Raw genomic sequence first — 18309 nt, 5'->3', positions numbered from 1 at the left:
AACGTTGCAGGTCAGCTAAATAAAGGTTTGTGATATGTTTTCCTGACCTTTCGTTGCAGGCCTTACCTATACGAAGGTCTTATATTTTGGGGATACTGGATGTTGAGCTAAAACGTGTTCACGCTGTACTACCTATTTGGCCTGTGCCTTAGCAATGTGGGCTCCAGGCTGCATGTACTGCACCAAACCGTCTGAAGGAGACGCCCTTTTTCAGGACTTGACGCTGAAAGTCCTCCTTCCCCGGGAGAGTGTTTCTCTTGGTTGTACATTTGAGCTGGTGGATGCTGCACTCTTCTGTTGGTACTGATAAGAGCCCTGACGTCCTGAGTGTTTGTCTAAATGAAGAGTACATGAATATTACGGCTTCCCTCGTAAAACAAAGGCTTCTTTTATTAGAACTTAGACGAGCAAAGGAAATTTGTATAATGAGCTATCGCGTCGCACTTAGAAGGAACGCCTTTGGAGAGCAGAGATATCAGGTCAAAGTACAGTCTTTGGTGATGTCCAGTCCCACACTAGGTGAGCACCTGCATCCCCCCCACCACGTAGAGCGTGGCTTTTCCTTCACGTCTCGCTTGGCTTGTCTCATAGCCACACAGTTCTTTATCACCGATAACAGCAGTGAACCATACCCAAAGTTTTAAAGAATGGGTTAAAAGCTGAAAACCTTAACTATCGCTTTAAAACTCAAAGTGCTAAAACGCATAGAATTCTCTTGAAGCGCAATATTGTCACAAGTCTCTGTGTGATTTTAGATGGGAATGTGATGGCACGGTGGGTTTGGCCAGTGCCCGCTGGGTGGCAGGTCTGGGGTTCGAGCCTTGCTTGGGATGCCTTGTGACATAATGGCATCCTGTCCTGGGTGTGTCCCTTCCCCTCTGGCCTTGCGCCACATGTTGCCGGGTTAGGCTCCAGCTCACCGCAACGCTGCTCGGGACAAGCGGCTGTTGACATTGGTTGGATGTGTGATTTTATTTACTGTTTTATTGAGAGTCATACTTTACAAATGGCTTATGAGGGAGGGGTTACAAGTTACTGCCTCTTCTCTGTGGGAGCGGTGGGGGAATGCAGCAGTCTGGTTGGGGTGTAGCCAGTGCTGTGGAGCTGCGGTCGGAAGCAATTATTGGGTGACTGGAGTCGGTAAAAATGTAGTGACTCCTACTAAATGTACTGTATATGCTGGCATGTAAGTCGATCCGGCATATGTCAACCCCCAAAAATAAGAGGTGTAATATAGGTTCAGGCCTATATTCTTCGGATAAGTCGACCCCCCAGAATAATGGACAACTTTTTGGCAGTGCTGTGGAGTCGGAAGCAATTATTGGGTTACTGGAGTCGGAGGTTTTGTGTACCGACTCCACAGCCCTGGGTGTAGCGAGCAATCAGGTCTTTAGCCGATGTGTTGTCCTCTTGGAGTTACCGATTAAGTGCTTTTTAAGGCTTCTTTAGTCTTTAAGTTATTCGTAATGTGGCCACTAATGAATATTTCAGCCCTTCACACAGTGAATGTAAGGTTCTGTGATTCAGTCACATTTCATTGGGACCTGTTTGGTTGGGGAGAAGAAAAAGCCCAAGGGATGCCAGTTTCACCATCTGTATAGTAACTTGGAACCTGTCTGAGTGCTTGTGCTTAATGAAGGCACACATGCATGCGCTCACACGCACATACACACATGGACACTGCACTTCTCAGGGACAAAAACAATTTACTCATGATCGCTCATCACATCTGCTGGTGCTGCTCTGCCTCGGGAGTCTGTTTCTGTATGATAACAGTAACTGGGCAGATCATTGTTCTGCTGAAGGCATTGCTGCATGAATGGAGGTTTTTGAAATTAACTCGGCAGTTTTGAAAGGATTAGCATAAGCGTGGTTTGATTAACACATCTCTGAATGACTTGAAGCTGCTGTTACAGAACGCAAACAGCTGTTTATTCAGTAAGTGGCACAGACATTATCAGGGTGCTGCAGAGGCCTTGCTGGGCTGGTGCCCCTCTTCACACAACGAACTGGAGAACTTCTTGTGAAACGCAGTTGTGAAAGAGGAACTGGCGTCACATTCTTACCTAAGAAACCTTCGGGAACCCAGAGGGAGAGTCAAGGACTTCTCGTCCGCAGTCACATGTATGCGCGGTGTTCAGCCCGCACCTGCTCTCCCTCCCCCATTCTGCAACAGAGGTTTGTGACCTTTTCGTGATGACGCAAAATTCTACCCTGAAGCTCGGTGTCCTAACAGACCTGTGGGCTGTAGATGGAGCGGAAACGTCCAAGGAATGCGAAAGGAACAACCAGTGAGCAATGTGGAACAGAGCAGTACTTGGTGACCATGTGTGGTTGTGGTTCCATGAAGAATCCTGCTGTGAAACCCTTGAACTGCCTTTGAAGAATCATTTCAATTAAAGCAATGCAATATAAATGGATAAAGAGTTCTCAGAAACAAAAAAAAGTTGGCTGTATGTCTCGCTGATTAAAATCAGGAATTTGTCCTTTAACAATTGAAGCAATAAAATAACCTGCTCTTCAAGGCTGTCACACCCGTTGTGCTGAATGCAGAGTACCCTGATTTGTGGTTCAAAGTCTAGTCTCCGTAGTATCGGAGGAGCTCCGGCCCGAGTGAGCCACCGGCACGTTGTCCTGAGAATGCTAACGCAGACCCGTGCCTGGGAAGGAGCTCCTCCAGAAGAGGCGCCTAATAGTTTGCTTCCACCAACATGTCTCTACACATTTTAGCACGTTAGCTTCATAGCTATGGTGCTGAGATGAGAAAGCAATACAAAGGAGTTAAGTGGTTCTGAACTAATGAGAAGCAGATGTGGGCTAGACAAAGTTAATAAATTGTCTCTGAATTGTCTGTTTTTCGACTTTTGAGGAGGAGACACATTGTGCGACAGGAAGACCTTCTTCCTCTCCAAATATTGCTTGTCCTTTGTTTAGGAAGCAGTGCAGCTGTAGCATGAGAAAATGAGGTACGTGACACTGCTGAGACGGCCAGCTTTAGTCCTACCCCACTTTGCAAAGGTAACACGTCTCTGAAAAACCCTTCTCATTAGGTGAATTATTGTAACTCCGACTTATTTCACATTCATTTTAATGGGAAGTAATTTTTATGCACTGAAGAGTCCCACAATTGATACACTGACTGAAATCACTTGTCCCGAGCAGGGGTCACAGCAAACCGTAGCCCAACGCAGGGCTGGAGGGGGAGGGGACACAACCAGGATGGGACGCCAGTCTGCCACAAGGCACCCCAAGCAGGACTCGAACCCCAGACCCACCGGAGAGCAGGGCCTAGCCAAACCCGCTGCGCCAGTGCACCCCCTTGCAATTGATACCCATTTGTGTTAATTATTCATTTAGCCAAAACTTTTCTCAAAAGCAAATTATTATTCACCCATTTAGACAGCTGGGTAATTAATTTTTTTGGGTAAGTACCTTACTCAAGGGTACTACAGCCAGAGCTAGTAATTCAAACTTTCTTGCAATAAAAATAAATCCATAAAAACAATGAAACTTAATTCACGCTCCTCCAACAAGATGACAGGGTGTCTCAGCACCTGGGCTGGGCTCTTCGGCGTGGGTTCGGACCCTGCTCAGTCTGTAGAGTTTCATGGGTTTCCTACTGCTGCCCAGCGACACGTTTTGGACCAGCTGGTGGCTATAAACTGTGTGTGTGTGTGTGTGTGTGTGTGTGTGTGGTTTTTTTTAAACTGCTCTGCTGTATAGTGGTGTGAATGACTGTTCAGTGTAATATATGTAACACTGTAAGTCACTTTGGATAAAGGTGTTGGCTAAGCACTACACAATAATCACACCAACAAGAGACAACTGGCAGTGTGGTTAGGGCTGCTGCTACTTTTGGACCCAAAGGTTCCAGGTTCCAATCCTACTTCTAGGTATAGTATCCTTAAGCAAAGTATTTACCCCAAATTAAATTTACCCCCTAAATGGGCATCTCGGTAACACAGTGCCTGGGTGATGTGAGAGGGCATGGGTTCGATTCCCACTCAGTCTGTGCGGAGTATGTATGTTTTCCCTGTGTCTGCGTGGTTTCCTCCCACAGTCTAAAGATGTTGTTCAGGTTCAACCATAGTGTGTGACTGACAGAGAGAGTGTGTGTTCCACTGATGTATGGATGAGTGACCCATTGTAAGTAGTGTATCTAGTAGTGTAAGTCACCGTGGTGAATAAGGTGTGTGGGCTGATAACACTACATAGTGTTCATTGGAAGTTGCGTTGGAGAAAAGTGTCTGCTAAATAAATGTAAATTGCTCCAGTAAAAAAAGTCAGCTATAGAAATGGGTAAATGATTTTTAAATAGATTAACACTGGCAGTTGCTTTGGTGAAAAGTGTCAGATAAATGAGTAAACGTGTCTTATGCCACTTGTGAGGTCAGTGTTTCCACTCCTGGAGATTACGTGTGGCTGAGCTTACCGTACCCTCTCCTCAGCCTTACCTTCTCTTTCTCCTTCGTCCTCATTCGGGCATTGCAGACTGACCGTAACTAATAAGCCATGTAGCTCAGTCTGTGGTCGATGGCAGTAACCTGACATCGGGCACTCAGGGGACGCCCAAGAGCTCCAGGTGGTGTTTGGTGTTTACAGTGGTGTGTTCATTCATGCTCAGCCTTTTAGGATGAGCTCAGCTTTTTAAACAGTGACATTTTGTTCCTGCTTACATATCACTTCCAGTTGTGAAACTCACTAAGTAAACAAGGATGGGGTTGAGTCACAGCATGTTGGGTTCTCTCATTCTTACTTGCTGGTGGAAAAGCACTTTTATTTATTCTTATGTAAAATGGGCACCCGAGACGATTTCTGCTGGACTGCTGTGTGTGTACGTTCCTTTAAAGATGACAGGGTTTAGCCAAAACAAAACATTTTCCGACTTGACCTTTTGTATTTTAATGGAAAAGGGTCATCAGTTTTCTGGATTTGTTTTGCAAATTGTCATTAATCCACTTTAAATGAGACAACGAGAATCTGCTTGGTCACTGTGGACAGAGTACCGGCTTGGAAGCTACAGGGCAATGTGGGAAAAGTCCTGAATCGTCTAGAACATCTCAGGCACACGTCATTTTTTTATGTCCTTTTGGAATTGTGGTACAGCAGAGTGCTTTTGTGTGATAGGGGAGGGGTGCAACCAGAGCAAATCACAGCGATCCCTTTGGACATCAGCATGGACTGGTCTGTATAAAAGTGACCGTGTGCATGCCCCATTCTCAAAGACACACACACACACACACACACACACACACACACACACTCCTGCTTGTGCTCCCTGTGACAAATAGACGACAGTAGCTTGACTCACCCATTACCTTGACAATGTTCAACACTGAATTTGAATTAGTCTCACACAGGAAGCTCACCTGCCTCCACTTTGCACCTCGGCTCACCTGTTCTCCATTGGCACTTTCGACCAGTTGCGTCATGGAATGGTTTCTCGGAAACCTTTTTTTCCGGCTCTCTACCTCAGTGCTCAGAGCCACAGCGCACCGCCCATTCTCCGAATGTTTGCTCCACCAGCAGTGACATTCAGACCCTTCAAAGAATCACAGATAAGGCCTCGCTGATAGTGTGGGAATAATGGTTAATGACAAGATGAGTTTTACGGTCACTGCACACAGCTTTTTCTGAAAATATCTGAAAAAACGTGACTAATTAAAGGCAAGTAAAATGAATGTTTACGTACAGTGCTCAAAGTCTCATTCCTCCTTCCGAAAACAGTCCAACATTTTAATCTTTGTCTGTGTAAATGTGCAGCTGCATCGGTCAGGTCGTCATTCTGTGATCGTTGGACTGGAGCTGATATTGGTAGTAGATTATTTGGGACTGAAAGCTGGTTTGTTAGTTGAAGTCCGTTAGTTGAACGTGACGTGGAGCAGGTGAGGGACTCATCCCCAATTGTAATGTGCGTTGGCAAAAATGGTCACATTGGACTTAGTGGCTGTACTTCGAGAATTGTGTGTCAACGTGTAATCATCTTATTCTGCTGGTGAACTGTTTTTTTTTTTAAAATTTTTTTCACTTTGGCAGAAAGCATCTGTTACACAAATAAATGCAAATGTCCACAACCCGGACAGCTTTGCAGAAGTGATGGTTTTCAGACAAAAACAGAGTAGCACCGTGGACTCTCTGTCTTCCATTCAGCAGATTGCAGGCAGACGGAGAGGACAGACGACCCTCTTCCCTTTCTGGTGAGCCGGGACTGCTCGTGCATGTGCCTGGCCGGAGTATTTATGATGATTTATTCCCCTGTAAGGAATATTTACGACATGGTGTAAATAAGAAAGCCCAATGACCGGAGCTAGAGCAGGGTGTTGGTGCCCCCCCTGCTGCTACACAATTCCCTTCTTTTACCCCACATTGTGCACCAAATTCAGAAATACCCAGGACAAACATAATAGAAAATCAAAGCATAACTACAAGTAGTTTTTTAAAAACAGTGTAAACTGTATATTATTTACCTTGAACCTCAGACATCTGCCCATCGACTCAGAAGCAGAGGTTTTAAGTGGAAGTGTAGGGCGATGGAGAGGGGCACTTCACTGACAGCTCAAAGCTGCTAGATGTAGGAAGTACAGGATCATTTACAACTTGTTCACCTTCTGTTTCTACCTTTTGCTCTTTCTTGAAAAACTTGAGGCAGCGCTTACCGTTTGCGATCGCTGAATGTCGGTGCATCAGATAATGCTTTGACACGTGAATTGGTTCCAGTAAAATTACCCAGCTGTACAAATGGGTTAGTAGCTGTAGGTAGATTAACATTGTCAGTCGCTTTGGAGAAAAGCCTCAGCTAAATGAATAAATGTAAATTAATTAATATTGCCGTTAATACTCCATATCAGGGAAAAGTTCATGACTCATATCTACAGTAAGTCAGGGATCAGCTGTTCTGTGATGGAAATTATGCAAACTACTGTTGTGATAATCTTCCATGGGGCCAGGCACAGCTGGTCTGCTGTTCCGTCGTCATCCTGTGGGTCACACACGCTAACTAGTTCCACGATCACTTCAACAAGATCCGTAACTAGGGAAGATGCGTTACTGACGCATCTCAAATTGACACAAAAAGAGACGAACCGAGGTCCAGACCCCACACTCTGCTCTTGAGCTTTTGCTTCTTATTTTTGATATCTTTGCATAACTGCTTGGATGGTTGCTGTGTTACTCTAGTAAAATCTGAGTCGCACCAACTCCGTACTGAGGGGAGGGCTATGTCATTCGGTATCCACAGAAACCAGACCTCACCTGCCTTTATGTTCCTTCTTTCGCAGTCCTGGGACATTTTCTTCCGCAATGCCAATGCTGGTGCCCCACCAGGTGCAGCCTACCAGTCGCCCCTGCCTCTGGGTGGTGACCTACGAGGCCCAGGTCTGGGCCAGGCAGTGGTAGGTTCGCAACCCAGTGTGGAGAAGCTCGTGGAGGACCACTTGGCCGTACAGACGCTCATCCGTGCCTACCAGGTGAGACCACGCAGTCCTGCTCTCCCTCCAGCCACTTTTTGCTTCAGTTAACTTCTTTAACACGGACAGTATGTATTTTTAGGTAGCCACGGGTTTGGTAGTCATAAGGTACATCGCATAATTTTTTTTGAATGTTTTGAGTTCCATCACCAAACTGTTCATGGCTTATAAGATAATGAGAGCCATGAATTTACTAAGGCAAGACCCTGAAGTCCACTGAGTCCTGGAAGTTATGTAGAGAATAACAGTGGATATAGAAAGTCACCAGTCCCTTTCGAAATGTTCACGCTTTGTTGCCTTAAAACCCAAAAAGAAGAAAAACAGTCCGTTTTTCAGTTTTAGTTACAGATTCTACCTTGCAACATCCAAGTAAACAAAGCAACATTTCTGGAAAAACAGAAAAAAGTTGAATAGGTAGGTTGAGTAAGAAAACACCCCTGAGTTAATACTCATAGGAAGCACCATTTTTGCTTGAATTGTAGTCTTGAGTCTGTTTGGATTCATCTCAACCAGCTTTGCACACCTGGAGGGAAGAATATTTGCTCATTGCTCCTTACAGAATTGTTCAGGCTCAGTCAGACTGCAGGGTGGCTGTTGCTGGATTCCCCCTTCTAGTCTTTCCAGTGGTTCATGAAGGGATTTAGCTCAAGGCTATGAAGAGAGCATTCAAAGACCTTGCTATCCTTCAGCCACTGAACGGTTGCTAACCCTAACGGTTGCATCATTGTCATGTCAAAAGGTGAAGCCTCTTCCCTAATTCGGGCAAGGTCCGGGTGCTGCCGTACACCTTCCTCTTTTAATGGTGGACTTAACTATGCACCAAAGGATACTTAAAACCTTTTATATCTTTGTATGCCCATCTCTGCACTTGTGCCTTTCCGTAACTTTATCTCCAACGTCTTTCGAAGGGGGGGGTGCGGTGGCGCAGTGGGTTGGACCGGGTTCTGCTCTCCGGTGGGCCTGGGGTTCGAGTCCCACTTGGGGTACCTTGCGGCAGACTGGCGTCCCGTCTTGGGTGTGTCCCCTCCCCCTCCGGCCATACGCCCTGTGTTACCGGGTAGGCTCCGGTTCCCCGCGACCCCGTATGGGACAAGCGGTTCCGAAAGTGTGTGTGTGTGTGTGTGTGTGTGTGTGTGTGTGTGTGTGTGTGTGTGTGTCTTTCGAAGGCACCTTCTTGCCCATAATGGATTCTTTAGTTTTGAAACACAGTGGAATCCTCTAGAAAGAGTCCCAGTTAATATGTTGTGCGATCGCTGAAGAGACCGGTTACATTTGAGCAAATTTACTAATGAAACTGTAAGGGGTGAGCGGTCACTTATCCACATAATGTTTTGCTGTTGTGATATTAATTTTCACATTTTCAGTTTCACTTGCCTAATGCGGATTACTGTGCGTAAGTAAGAATGGAACGAGCCTAATTTAATTTGTTTGTGTTTCCATGTGTTGAACAACCAAAGGTACAATCTTTGAAAGGAAGCGGTGACTTTCTATACACACTGGAAATTGAATCTGTAATTTGGATGGATTCTTAGCCACAACACACCCATAGGAAAAAATGTAATTCGTTATGCATTTGGCCAGTCACTTATACAATAAAAGGCAAAACTGAAAAATTCAGATTTTTTAAGAAGAAAAAAGCTAATTGTAGTGTTCAAGTTAGCACAATGCAATGCTACTAGTTATACAGCTGAAAGTGTAATGAAAAATATTTTATAGACTGAAAACCTTATTTTTGCTGCATTTGTCAAAGTCTTGATTGGTCCTAGTGTTTTGTTCTCACAGTGAGTTCCTCTGCCTCCTTTTCATAATGATGTATAACTGTTGTTGCCTTGTTTGCAGGTGAGGGGGCATCACATAGCCAAACTGGACCCACTGGGTATCAGTTGTGTAAATTTTGATGATGCCCCAGTAACTGTTGGGTTCCATCAAGTTGGTGAGAGACGTTCCTCTACAACACGTTTGTGCCGTACAGCAATAACCCTGTTTGTGTTAATGTCTCCCCCTCCCCCTCTCCTTTCTACCTGTGTCTCTTACATTTTTTTTCATAAATACACTTATTTCTCTTGAATCAAACCCCCTCTCCCCCTCCCTCCTGTGTATTCATTTCCTTTGACTTTTCTGTGGACTGGTGACACTAGATACGTGGGCACCATGTTGCTCAGCTGGACCCGCTGGGGATCATGGACGCTGATCTGGATTCTTGCGTCCCAACGGACATAATCACATCCTCGGATAAACTTGGTGAGGGTACCCACTGCATGGGACGCGTGGGCATGGGCAGAGAGGGGTGGACTTTGCTAGGGGTTGTGCAGGACTTTTAAAGGAGTGTGGCTCTTGGCCTGCCTGTTCCCCCCATCACCCCTCTTTGAAGCCCATATTCACCTACCATCTTCAGCACTTATTTTGGCATCTCCATTGCATGTGCATAATCACCCTTACTTTCCCACATCAAAATGTTTGCAATGGGTAAAAGGAGCAAATGCACCTGCTTTCACTGCCCAAATTTGGAATAGAATCCAGTCCTTCTGGGATCTGCGATCTGAATCAAAATACTGGCTGGACCAGTTTTGGTTGCCATCCCTTTGACTCCATGTCCGTCCGTCCATCCTGCCCCCCCGTAGAACCAAATGGAGTCAGAAATATACTTCCACACTCATGTTTCTCCCACTAGTAACGTGCGAAGACCCTTTTGTGACAGAGTACCATAAAATTCAAACGGATCTGGGATCATCTAACAGTGAGAACAATACGCTTTTATTGACTTAGAACAAAAGTGATCTTTTCACTCTGTTGGATTTGAATATTTATTCATTTCTTAAATTGGAATATTATCCACTCTGCTTCTGCCCCAATGTCAGTAGAGTCCACAAGGCCTCGTGGGCTGGAACGTTCTGTTCCATGATCTCTGGTGGTATCTGCGAGGATTCTCTGTACGTTAACTTATTTTACCTTTACCCATTGGAAATATATCCCATTACTGTCAAGGAGGTGTATGTTTTAGCCTTCCATGATTTTGCTTCTTGATCAGATCTTTTGCTCATGGTGGTAGTTCAAACTTCATTCTATCTGTGGAAGCCTGTCCACTCCGGGTGCTATGGCGCTCCCTGGGGGTTGGATTAACCCATACGCTTGGTTAACACCTGACCTGCCTGGAGTCCGCTTTCTTTCTAACACAGCTGGCAGGGGTCATCCTGGTTGCACTGTGTTTTCCAGAGTGTTTTGCAGTAATTGAGCCATGTGATTGGTCTCCTATCAAATCCTGGAGCACTAATGCAAAACTGTGGTGTGTATGAATGGCTCCTTGTCGTAGTTGTGTGACTGTGATGGGAAGTGTGACCCAGTGTGTGTCCCAGGCATAGCTGCCAGGGGCAGCAGAAACTGCACACAATGAATATCAACAGTACCCTGCCCCACTCCCACCCCCACAGCAACGAATGCGTTGAATGCAAACAATGGGAGAGCTCACAATGGGGTGCACTCCCTACGATTCTTTGGGTGGGAACCACTTTCCAATATTTGGGATAGTAGATTCCAGATCTTTTGTCCTTTATAAGGATCTAGCCCAAGCGGCAAGTACATTAACACTTTGAGTTCTTTAGTGTTTTTCTCATAATTTGGAAATTTTCCTGAGATCATATTGTCCTGTGATCTACCTCATAGGTTCAGTGTAATCTACTGTAAAAGGTGGAGTGGAAAGTTTTACGAACGGAGTTTCCCAGAAATATAGAAGATGAGCACAGCAACCCAAAGGCAGCCTCCTCTCCAAATGGCTCATGATTGAATATGTAAAACCATGGTTCATTTTAGTTTGACGTCTGGTGCTGGTAGGGATGCTCAGAGTGCTGCCTGTACTGTGCAACAGCAGTTGTGAGTGGCAGTGGTAGATTTGCAAAACTTGTGGGTGCTGTGTGATGTATAGGAGCTTTGTAGTGGTCCATTAACATCTCCTAAAATACCATGCCTGTGTTACTGGTCAGCATGGCAACTGCAGCGAGCAGCCCATCTGTTGGGTTTCTTCCTCTCATCTGTTGCCCCGGGGAGGAGGTTGTCGCCTCCTTCGTCTTGTGTGTTTGCTGCCACTAGGATGTTCCGGGCAATGAGCTACTCGGTGTTCCTTTTAATAATAACAAAAGTCTCCCTTGTTCCAGTCAACTCTTTGCAGTAACCCTGCAGCAGTCAACCTTGGATCTTCATTTGACTCTCCATTAGATTTACGTTGTTCTCTCCTCACATTCCTGAAGCCTGATCGCATCTGCTGTTCCTCTTGACAGGGCCGGCCCTAGCTTTTTTTGGGGCCCTAAGCAGGATTTTGATTTCCCCCTGGGCCATCAATATCTTTTTGAAACTGACTTCATTAAACACAATGCACACACAAGCCAAACCTAATTAAATAACACTGCAGTTAAACCCCTTAAAACACAGCCTTGTACTCTTAGCTTTCTTTTTTTTTCTTCTGTTCTCTTTCTCTTCTCTGTTCCTGACAGGTACGTTCCTTTCTGAGACATGCTTGGCACTCATTGGTTTGCCAGGTAACAAGTCACTGTCCTCCAAATTTGGGCAGCTCATTTGTTTGGGGGGCCCATGGGGCCCTTATGTAGAACCAGCTCTGGCTCTTGATATTGTTGTTTTGTTCCATCTAAAAATGAGATGAAGGGTTTAGAGTTCTGTTGTCCGGAAGAGTCCGTTGTTTGTTTTTGCTGCTCGAGTAGCGGGGAAAGCACCCCGGGTACACCAGCAGCGTTCGGTCAGTCTCAGCTGCCCGATGTCCAGAGGTCAGGACAGGACAAGTTTGTGCTGTGAGCACCACTGGCTTTTTCGTTGGCTTAATGGACACGGCTGTGCTCTGTGGGTCTTCTGCAGAACCTCACCAGCTGCTGTCTGATGTTACAGGGTGTGTGTGTGTGTGTGTGTGTGTGTGTGTGTGTGTCACACCACTTAGAGCAGAGACTCGCATTAATGCGTGAAGCAGAAGTCAGAGAGTGGCTTTACCACATGCTGAGACCGGGAACTCAACCACCGAGAATTTCTTTGTTCTTAGAAGCAATGCAAACTTTTCCACACCATTACTTCTCAAAACCAAAAAAAAAAACTTGGCACTCACCTTCTCGTCCTCGTTCTAAACAAGCAGGCTTTACCTGTAGCTTCTGATTCTGCCGCCATTGTAAATACAGCAGTCACAAGCAACTGAAAAGCTGTGCTTTGTGTGCATGTTTTTTAAGGCAGGCAGCACTGTGATGATCAAGTTTTCATGTTTTCCAACTCCCCTGGTCATTCCTGGGGTGTTGCAGGACAAGTTTCGGTGAATGCGGGTGGACGTATCCACCGAGTCCTGATTTTGAACTGTCTGAACGCTGTTGGTTCCCTCGATGTCCATCCTGCGCACCTTGCACTTCAGGCACGATCGTCGTCTCAGATGCACAACAAAACTGTGGTGTATCAAGGGCAGGTATGAAGTCAAGTGCAAAGGCTTGGTGCAGCACAGCACTGAAAGGACTAAAGAGATGATGTGTTCAGTGACAGTTCTCAGAATGGAAGCAGAGATTGTAAGGATGTGTAAGTACCTGGGGCTGCACTTGGCTTCAGTGGGCTGCAGTACAGCAATGGCAGAAGAGCAGTTTACGCTTCATTTATTCAGTATGGTATGAGACCATGATATAGTTGTTTGGTACCTAACCAGACATCTTTTTGTAACTCAGGCCGATATAATTAGTAAGGTTAGTAAGGTAACAAACTGCAGTGTTACTGCTTACTATAAGGATAGCTGCAGTTTCACACTCCAATAAGTTGTCGAGAAGCCTTGCTTTCATTTCTGCAGTAGACTGCGGTCGGACGTTTCTTCAGGACTTTGGAGAGCTTCTATACTGTGAGCTTTCTCAGGCTGGCCATCCCTGTGAATAGGGATGCAGTAAGGACAAGAGGACATAGAATGTGGACGGGGCTTCCCTCTGTTAGTCCCTGAGCTTCTTTCTCATAGGTGTCACAGATTATTTTGAGAGAACATTTGTTTTCATTTTACTTGGGGAAAGACAGTGGCTATCGGATTTACAAGATAGTAACGCATGACACCTTTTTTAAACACGTTTTTTTTATACTTTTAACTAGTATTTTGTCTCCCTTCCGTCCCTTTGTCTTGTGCATTCTGCCATCAGTTCGCCCTCTCTCCATCTCTCCCTCCCTGTCTCATGAATTGTGCCCTTACCTGAAAACCCTGTGTGTGTGTTTGTGTTGTCACGGCTTGCCTCTGCATTCTTTGATCTGTCTATTTTGCATTCGTCATTTTAATGTTAATTTTGTCATTCAAAATCTAATGTGATGTCGCCGTGTTCATTGTCATTCATGAGCTTTGTTGCCGCATCTTGCCAAACCCCCATCCCCAGTATTAAAATACTGGGGTTATTTTTCTCCACTGTTGTATTTGTTGCCTTCCTGTGTATGCATCTTTGTTCTCTCCCCCGTAATGTGGCACATGACTGCCCCTGGCCCATCCCCACCCTCTGGGCTGGCCAGGTTTCTACGGGCTGGATGAGGCAGACCTGGACAAAGTGTTCCGTCTCCCCACCACTACCTTCATTGGGGGCAATGAGAGCGCCTTGCCCCTCAGGGAGATCATTCGCCGCTTGGAGGTTTGTTCACACATCGCGCTTAATACCATTCAAACAAGCTCACACCCCTCATTTGCACATACATTTCTAGAAAGCATTGATGTTTACACTCACTTTGGTTTCACCTTTGACCCAACCTCGTCATCTCTGGCACAGTTACATTTCTGTTAAATGTCCCTTTCATTTTTTTTTTTTCTTTTCTTCATTCAGACCTCTTTGTTTTGTTTTAGGGTTGTATTACAGTATTACATTTAATATATTAAAGTACATTTTCAGGCTACTTCAGCATATATTACTTTATGCATACAGAACTCAGGTTGCCTCACTGCACTGGGGAAATACGTGCATCAGGCAACATTAGTAATGAGCTGAATTTGTGATGAGTCAGATGGAGTTGCAATTAATGCATCATATACTATTACTTTTGTGCATACCTTGTCATTTTCAGGCATTTACATGTATTAATTTAGCTGACACTTCTCTCTAAAGCCACTTACAGTTACTTACCCATTCATATATCTGGGGATTTTTTTTACTGGAGCAATTTAGAGTAAATACCTTGCTTAAGGGTACTACTGCTGGAGGTGGGATTCAACCATGCAGCTCCTGGGTCCAAAGGCAGGAGCTGTAACCACTACGCTACCAGCTGCCCCTTTTATGGTCTCTGACGTCACTTGACCTGAAAGAATAAAAATAAATCTATTTATTCTGTCCTCCAAAGTGACTCTCAGATCAGGTGAATTCAGGTACCTTAAGAGCATGAAAATGCTGGAAGGTTTAAGCAAGAAAACAAGTAGCGTAAGTGAAATTCAGAGCAGCCTCACTTGTTGATGCAGTCGGCTTAAACAGTGGCCTGAGCACATCGCGACAAAATCAGTATGTTAATGTATTCATAAATTAAAGGATTTGTATGTACGATACGGTAAGAGAGACGTATTGTTAGAAAAGTGGAGGTTCTGTATCATTTTTACAGTCCTGTTGTAAAACAGCTTCTGGGGGCAGAAAATTCTTTTGGAAGGAAGGTGTTTTGTTTTTTTCCTTCAGGAATTGAGGGGACTGAGACACTTTGGTTGAGAGGTGGAGATTGTGGTTTAAGACCCTTCAGACAAGGAACAGTCAGATCTCTTATTTTAAACTCAATGGAAGGACAGTCATCTGACCCCAAGAAATGTAACTGTTAGGAATCTTGAAGGTTCTTGATGCAGGTGATGATGTGGTTTTTGGATTTTGTAAAGTGTGAAATTCATGTTTCCCATGTTGGCTCTAAGTTTATGATGGAGAAATGCACAGGCAGGGATGAGAAGAAGCTCCATTTTGCATAAGTTCAATTGCAAGTGATAACTGGTCAAAGTACTGTTGCCGTACTGCACATCTCAGCATTGTACTGTGGAATGGTGTAACATGTACCCTTCTTTATGCCTCAGCTGAAGTATCTTGAGACTTGTTGTGTAAGGACTCAGTTGTTTGTCCACTCTGAGATGTTTTTCGCTCAGGATGTTTCGAACTGAGACCATGCTGTTCATTTACTTGGTGTTCCTTTCTGTCTTGTGAACACCCTGTGTACTTTTCTCTTTTGTTGTTACAGTTCTGAAACTGCGTACTACTACCTTTGCAGAGCATTGCCACACTGAGCCAAATTCAGTGATCTTATTCTGCTGGCTTGAGGTGATCGTCGTTTCTACACGATCACATTAAGATCGCGTTTCTGCTGTGGTACATGAGCTTGAGACATTTACCCATTTTCTGAAGTTTTGCTGAACTACTTTATTGTATGCAGTAACGCTGCTTGGCTGAATTAATGAATTCTGTCAGTTCGGGAAAGAAGTTTTGCAGCGCTTTTCCTCCACAGTAGTCCATAAAGTGCTCTTGGTGCATGGTAGTCACTTGCTGTAATGCCACTGTATTGCAGGATCTCCCTGGAAACATTTCTGAGAGCAGGCGCTCAGTACACAATTAAGGATCAGCGAAGGCACAAGGAGAGATGTTGTGATTTTCACCACATAAGTCTTATTCAGCAGTTACTATCTGTGATTGTATGCAGTTTCACAGACATCACCTGCCTCCCATCTCCAATCCCCGTAGATGGCCTACTGCCAGCACATCGGCGTGGAGTTCATGTTTATCAACGACATCGACCAGTGTCAGTGGATCCGACAGAAGTTTGAGAAACCTGGGGTGATGCAGTTCACCCTAGAGGAGAAGAGGACACTGCTGGCCAGGATGGTTCGCTCCACCAGGTCAGTGCAGTGATGCCCTGACTTGTAGCCCACCTTTTTCATGAGCAGCACACCTTAAAGAAGCTCTATTTCCATCTCTTCTGTTGGTCCATATTCTTTCATATTGTATTGCTCAGTGCCCTTTTTGAAAGGCCTGATGAGTTGCGCCTGTCTTCTCAAAGAACACTCAGTGTGGCTGGGAGCTGCATGAAACTGCTTTATTTTACCAGGACCAGACAGCTGGTACCTGCAAGGGTAAAAGTTGCTGATAAGTTGGTGACAGCTGTAGTGTATAGTACAATAATGACCGTTCTCTTGCCTGGGAGAATGTGAAACACCAGGCTCGATAGGTATAGTAGAGTGTAGAGGAGCTGAACTGGTGTCCATTGTATTGCATGGCAAATTCTTTGGCTTGATCCAGTGCTGTTTTGCCACAGGTTTGAGGAGTTCCTGCAGAGGAAATGGTCTTCAGAGAAGCGCTTTGGCCTGGAAGGGTGCGAGTCACTCATCCCGGCCCTAAAGACCATCATTGACAAGTCGAGCGAGAATGGCGTAGAGAATGTCATCATGGGCATGCCGCACAGGTCAGTCGGTGCTGGCGCCACACCAGACTGTAGCACTCTATTGCTTTTGTTTTCACGCGCTTGCCACTTGTCAACTTTTCGTGTCTGTGGGGCCTGTTTCTGTGTTGAAGTGGGATAACCAGAGTAACTTAAAAGGAAGAGGATAAGTTAACTTGCGTCAGCTTGAGCTAGACAAAGTACGAAAAGCCTGGCACACTAGATAACTACTTCCCACATATGGTGCTGCATTAAGTTTTAAAAACAAAGTACTTTGTTTAAGCTAATTAAACTGTCTGTGCTTTTCTCCCAGAGGTCGCTTAAATGTTCTTGCCAATGTGATCCGCAAGGAACTGGAACAGATCTTTTGCCAGTTTGACTCCAAGCTAGAGGCTGCAGATGAGGTTTGATTAGAGCTTTCTGTCGATTCTTTTCCCTTATGTTCTCTGCATGGAGACTCACTGAACTCTTTAAGGTTTTCTCAGGTTAAAGTGAAATCCATTTTTATTTTTCTTTGTCACGTCTTACTTCAGGGAACCAGGTGAATTCAAGACTTCAGTAATCAACTAGTATTTCCTTGTCTGTACTGATTGTGTCGTGATTTATTTGTTATTGTTGTGAAGTCAAAGTGCCAAATGAAAAGCTTGGATTATTTTGTTGTTTCCTGTATCCAGATCTGTGTCTTGGAAATGTGTTCGAAACAAAAGCACACCTGAGCTGTAATGTTACCCACCTTCAACTCTTCAGGGTTCTGGTGACGTCAAATACCACCTGGGCATGTACCACAGGCGTATCAACCGCGTCACCGACCGTAACATCACCCTGTCCCTGGTGGCCAACCCCTCACACCTGGAGGCCGTAGACCCTGTGGTGCAGGGCAAGACCAAAGCCGAGCAGTTCTACTGCGGCGATGCAGACGGCAAGCGGGTACGGAAGGCAGAGGAAGGCCTGCTCTGTGTTCTTGATTTCCTGTCTCAAGGGAGTGTGTTCTTTTTTTTGGCGTTGTCTCGATGCAGGTGGCGTCCGAGCCTTTTCTCTACTGTTAGAGATTGTAGAGAGATTACAATAGAGATTTTCTGGGAAGCCAAATCTTGTAGAGTTCATGTTGTACATTTACAGTTAGTCATTCCTCTAGCAGACACGTCTCTCTGAAGAAACTTGTATACCGGTTCTTGTAAACTCGTGCAACTTCCTGGGATGGGTGTGGTTGCAAAGTGATGACATTGTGGCACTTGTCTTCGGTGAGTCTTCTCTTGAGTGACACTGCTCTTCCTCCCAGGTAATGTCCATCCTGCTCCATGGTGATGCAGCGTTTGCTGGCCAGGGCATCGTGTACGAGACGTTCCACCTGAGCGACCTTCCGTCCTACACCACTCACGGCACCGTGCACGTCGTGGTCAACAACCAGGTGTGCTGGGAAGCAGATGGTGGAAATTTCACTCTGCTAGTGGACTGATTTTTGGTT

General features: G+C 45.2%; 1 protein-coding gene across 5 annotated transcripts in view; it reads left to right on the top strand.

Annotated features, from left to right (window-relative positions):
• ogdhb (oxoglutarate dehydrogenase b) overlaps nt 1–18309 on the top strand; it is a 31243-nt gene that overhangs the window by 4705 nt on the left and 8229 nt on the right. For 2 of the 5 annotated variants that reach the window (XM_018750899.2, XM_018750936.2), the window contains exons 3-10: nt 7278–7466; nt 9605–9707; nt 13974–14089; nt 16151–16305; nt 16722–16868; nt 17158–17248; nt 17592–17771; nt 18124–18252. In XM_018750899.2, the coding sequence (XP_018606415.1) occupies nt 7278–7466; nt 9605–9707; nt 13974–14089; nt 16151–16305; nt 16722–16868; nt 17158–17248; nt 17592–17771; nt 18124–18252 (1110 nt within the window). Of the gene's footprint in view, nt 1–968; nt 3019–7277; nt 7467–9305; nt 9400–9604; nt 9708–13973; nt 14090–16150; nt 16306–16721; nt 16869–17157; nt 17249–17591; nt 17772–18123; nt 18253–18309 lie in introns of those variants that run through there. The other 3 variants (XM_018750918.2, XM_018750910.2, XM_018750928.2) reach the window with 3 other exon arrangements.

This window comes from Scleropages formosus, chromosome 6 (assembly GCF_900964775.1).
Source record: "Scleropages formosus chromosome 6, fSclFor1.1, whole genome shotgun sequence".
NCBI classification, from domain to species: domain Eukaryota; kingdom Metazoa; phylum Chordata; class Actinopteri; order Osteoglossiformes; family Osteoglossidae; genus Scleropages; species Scleropages formosus.
This window is presented reverse-complemented; position numbering and strand designations above follow the sequence as displayed.